Raw genomic sequence first — 5,468 nt, 5'->3', positions numbered from 1 at the left:
AACACCCTTAATAGTCCAACGATAGCAAGGCATAGCAATTCAACCCATCAAAATAGAATCATGCTTTCAGTGCAATCACAATCTTAACATCACTTGGGTTCGAGTGCGAACCAGTAGTAAATCACTTACCTTAGAGTAAATCCAAACGATTTCGTTCCTTTGTTTATTAAACTTCTTAATCCAAAGCCTAAAACATAAACCATAATCAGTTTCATCCCATCATAAATTTCCAACACACTTTATCTCAACTATCATTAAACCACTTGCCCAAATGGAGGTCAAAACAAAATCAATCCAAGATTTTACTCAAAGATGTCCACCAAGTAGTCAAGCCTATGCACATATCACCAGTAAGACAATGACTAAATTCCCAACAATTAAACTTAAGATAACCTACAAGAGAACCCAACAGCTTCTAAACAGTGCCTCAAAGTCCTTCAAAGCTACAATCTAACACAAGCATTGTGAGTAACAAACTTAAACTAGCACAAAGCTTAATGGGTAATCTACCATTAAACAATAACCCAATAAAACTCACTGATTGTAGACCCAACCTTGCTGGAATTTTCTTTAAAATTCTTCAAATTTGTCCAGAACATGAAATTTATGATCAAGGCGGTGTGAGAAAACTGAAATTAGACCAATCTGCCATGGACACACTTGAAATTCAATTAAACTAACCACATACCAGTAGATCAGAAACAACCCAACAAAATTTCATCAACTCACCAGAACCCATCAAACTCTAAAAATCTAGCAATGTAAAGCGATGACTTACTGGCAATGACCAACGGTCGGCAGTGAATGAGTGTGGCGGACCAAATGGCAGACGTTGTAGTGAACGGACAGCCCGAAGAAAACCCACATGAACGGCCATGCTGAGCACTAGCTATGGACAACTATGGACAGTGGCCTGGCTTTAGATCTGGCAACTAGACTTCAGCGGCGGCGCTAGCAGGTGAGTGAGGCGGCTAGAGATCGTGGTTGGAGATCAGGTGGGTTTCGGCTGGATTGCGACACAATTTGAAACTCCGGCGGACATGGTCAGAGCGATGTGGGATGACATATTTGGAGCTTCTCGTGTGGGTGGTGGATCTGAGGGTCGAGGGTTGCGCACGATTGCGAAAGAGAAGAAAAAGTTATGGATTGGGGGGGGGGGGGGGGGGAGGGACTCACGGCTACATCCGTGGAGAAGAAGGAAAAACTAAATTTCTTTTATTAATTTTTTTAAACCTTGTATATATATATATTAAGATTAAATCAAAATGTAATTTGACCAGTCAACATCCAATACACACACACACACACATATATATATATATATATATATATATATATATTCCTTTTCCTTTTCCCCTTTAACCTCTCAATCTCCACAAAAATAATCCACAAATCCAAATCACTAAATATAAACTTAATTATCTTATCATATTAATTCAATATTGAACTCCAAAAATTAAAAATATAATTCCAAATAGTTCGAGATAATTAATTTCAAAACCCAAAAATTCGGGATATCACAAGTTGTCCCCTCATCTTTTAAGGTTTTAATTGATTTTTGGTCTTTAGTGGTGCTCCTTGACCTCAACCTCAACCTTGGACTATATCTAGATCTTGAGCAACTCAGTTTTCTATCGATAAGGTTGAGTCTCAGCATAAAAGGTTGGTGGTGTTCCTCGGCCTTATCCTCGCCTCTTCACTCTAACTTGGTCTCCTTGACCTTAGCATTGATTGACTTGGCCTTTGCTCTTTACTTCAACTCGGTCTACTCGACCTTGGCCTTGTTAGCCTCGGTCTTTATTTTTTGCTTCAGTTTGGTCTTCTTGGTCTCAGCCTAGGTAGCCTCGGCCAAAGTCATCTTGGCTTTGAGTCAGACTCCTCGGCACAGTTTAAACTACTGATTTTGGTCCAGTTATCCTACTTTCGTCTCTCTTACTCATGCTTTGTAAGGGTATGCAGATTATTGGTAGAATACTTTCTTCCCCACAGCGGTGCCAACTGTTGATGCCAAATTTTTACCAAGAGTAAATGTACCTGACCATCCATTTGAAAACAAGTGTGAAATTGTAATTTAGCAAAGAGTGGACCTACAAAACAAAGCAAAAAAGTTATGATGCCTAAGTTAGTTAGAGAACTAGATATATAAAGAAATAAAAACTTCTAAGTTACCTCATATGGAGCCATAAATGGTGTATTTATAGGGAAAGTTGACCTAAGTTGTTCTCTAGGTTTCGGAATCGCCTTAGGATAATTTGATAACCTACCGAGCCAAGAGGCGAACCCAGTTTTATGCATGGATAGGGTCAGCCTCGGTTGGGCATCTTGTTTGGGTCACATCTTGGGCCTAAAACACTCTCTTGAGTTAGGGCATGTGTAATGCATGCATGCCCTATTAGGCATTTGGCAAGGCTCCTTGGCCGAGGTCGAGCATGTTGACTTGGGCTAGGCCTAAGCCAGCCCTATTTTCCTTGGCTCATTTTGGTCCTCAGTTTTCACTTTTGGCTCGTACCACTCTTCTTTTCGACCTTGTCATTTCTAAATGTCAATTATACCCTTCGATCTAAGATCACCATAACAATCGTGATTGTGGGCATTGCTAGTAAATTTGAAGGCAATGCAATTAGTCTAGTTGCTATCCGACGACAATCATCTCTTTTCTTTTTTGGAACTCTCATTGTTTAATCTCTTCGTGTATTGCAGTTATATACGATATTATATTATTCATTCATTTTCACCCAGAAATAAACCTTTTAAGGGAAGTTTGTGGTTTGGTAGATTAAGTTGGAAGAATCATTTATATACTTGATTAAACTTCACTCATGTACTCCACCTTCATTTCTCTCTTCGTTTAAATGAAATTCCTTCGATCATTGCCCACATAAAATGTTCTTATCTATCACTTGAATTCATACGTATCGTCTCTCTCTCTACCCTTTTGTTAGAAAGAAAAAAAAATCCCATTGAACTCCTCCAATCTTTAAATATTGATTACAAATTATCATTTATGATTGGTGCCTTTACCATTAATAATAGTAAAATCCACAGCCCCGTTCTCATACAAAATTCAGTGCAACTTCAAACGGAGTAATGATATAAGAGCTTATTTTCATAATTTGGTGATTAGAATTGCATTCTAATCCTTTGTGATATAGGTATAAATAGTCAAGAATCAAACTCAACTACATAAATGTCAACAAATATAATGGATTAGTGTAGTCAATCACATTTTTTTTTTAATAATTGTTGACATATATAGCTGAGTTTCATTTTTGGCCATTTATTGATATATCAAGAAAGGTTTAGAAAGCGATTCTAATTACCAAATTATGAGAATGATCTTTTATTGTTATATCCAATTAGAAGTTCATTTTGTTTTGCACAATAATAAAGTTGCGAGTTTTGAGAGTAGAACATTTATATTTCATTTTTTAATTTATTGTTTCATAACTAAAATAAAATAAAATTTAAAAAAAGTGAGTCAAACACAGCCCAAATGAAATGTGAGCTGTACTAAATTCATGAACATTATAAACAATGTTGTGCACAAAAGGAGCACACTTTCTCACACTACGACATATTCAAACAAATATATAAATGTTTGGTCAGATACTATTTGATTTTTTTAATTTTATTTTTGAAATTTTAGCTAATACATAACACTACTTCGAGTCAAGTTTCTTTATTTTGTCATTTATATTTTAACCACATTTTTAAAATCATCATTTAGTTTTACACAATGAGAGTAAAAAAAAAACATGATCAATTAAAAGTTAGACTTAGCATAGTTCGAGGGAATTAAACTAGGGAATAAATGCCTATAACCATAATTTAAAATTACTTTTGTCTTTTGATAATTTTCATTTTACTAGCTTTATTTTACAACCATTCGTCTCCTAATGCAGTATTTTCCATCAGACCATGCTAATGCCCCAAACACATAACCTTGTTGATTTTCCTATCCACTGTTGGTTTGGTTTATTACGCTTCCTTGTAATCAGAGTATTAGACTTTTTTCATTATATTAATGAAAAGTTTGTTTCCTTTTTCTAAAAAAAAAATTTCAACCTTCAAATTCATCCGTCATATCTTTTGAAAAAAAAAATAATTAAATGACGAAATATGATAATCCTATAGTGTTTCTAATTATTTAAATTTCAAATCTTATAAGATTTATTTGAAATACTGTTCAATATCTCCAGTCCCCACACGTTATCATAATTACATGTAAAATGTAGTAGAGAATATTATTTTCTTATGAGAGTAGAGATCCCCAACAAAACAATTAATGATAATAAAATTGTCTAATTTTTTATAATGAATATGACTTTTCATACGAAGTAAGAAAAAATTGGAACTGGGAAACAGCTAAATTCAGGGTGTAAAGTAAAGGTATCATAATTGTGATTATCATATTTATTTGTGATTATTATTTGTAGATAACGGCAGTGATCTTTGATTTTTGATTTTATAAATGTAGAATAATGTAGAACCCACTAACAAACTGACACCTGTAATTCCACAAGCCGCCGTCGCCACCATTAATGCATTTCTGACTCGTTTATCTCCACCGTCACGGTGGGTCCACCACCCTGGCGACTCGCTCGAATTCATCGTCTTCGGCAACGGCAATTCCACTTCCGGTGTTGGCGATGATATTCCTCCGAAAAACGATCGCATCTCCGGCGAAGATTTGTCCCCAGCCGGCGGAGGGCTCTGAAACTCCAATCCGTGCTCCGACGGCCGTATCTCCAGCGCTGCCGCGATCGCGACGATCAATGGGAAGAACGCGACGATTGCCGCCACTGATTTGATCGGAATCATCGTCGCTGATTCCTCAACGGCGAAGCGAAGGCTGCGGGTGGATTTGGTTTGCTATGGCTAGTGGTTGGATTATAAGGCGGAAAAAAAATTATGAAGGGGAATTGAAGAAAGGGGAAAGAGTGATTAAGAGTTGTTAAGGACAATGATGAGATGAAGATTGGGATTTGGCGTAAAGGGGAAGCATACGAAAAAGCTTTAAGATCTTTTTTTCTCTTATCCGTAACTTTTTTCGTCTGTTTGGTACTTTGGAGAAAAAGGTTTGTGCAGAATGCCAGAAGCTGAAGCATCGCATTTCCAAGGGCTAAATTACATCTTTGGTCCAATGATTAAAATATGATGTCCATATTAATATTCAAGATTTCAACTTTTTTTTTTTCTTTTTAATATACCCCACGGACATTTAGTCACCAAATGTATTAAAAAAAATTAAATAATTAAATTTCTATTTAGTTTTTAATTTTTAATTTTTTAATTTTGAAAATTAAACATATGGACATTACTTTCATCCTTATTTTGAAAACTAAAAAAAAAAACTAAATTTTAAAAACTTGCTTTCGCTTTTAAAATTTGATTAAGAATTCAAACATTGTATTTAAGAAAAGTTACAATTCATTATAAAAAATTGAAGAGAAAATATGCTTAATTTT

At 35.3% G+C, this 5,468-nt stretch overlaps 1 protein-coding gene across 1 annotated transcript; it reads right to left on the bottom strand.

The window, feature by feature from the left end:
* Positions 1–4,413: 4,413 nt before the first annotated feature.
* LOC150036961 (uncharacterized) lies at positions 4,414–4,821 on the bottom strand. The gene has a single exon (XM_090311709.1). It carries the CDS (start codon positions 4,819–4,821, stop codon positions 4,414–4,416), a length of 408 nt encoding a protein of 135 aa, XP_090167835.1.
* Positions 4,822–5,468: the final 647 nt, after the last annotated feature.

This window comes from Benincasa hispida, chromosome 3, assembly GCF_027475165.1.
Source record: "Benincasa hispida cultivar pf3 chromosome 3, pf3_genome.v1.1, whole genome shotgun sequence".
Taxonomy (NCBI): Eukaryota; Viridiplantae; Streptophyta; class Magnoliopsida; order Cucurbitales; family Cucurbitaceae; genus Benincasa; species Benincasa hispida.
Note: the sequence above shows the minus strand (reverse complement) of the source record. Positions and strands in the feature narration are given on the sequence as shown.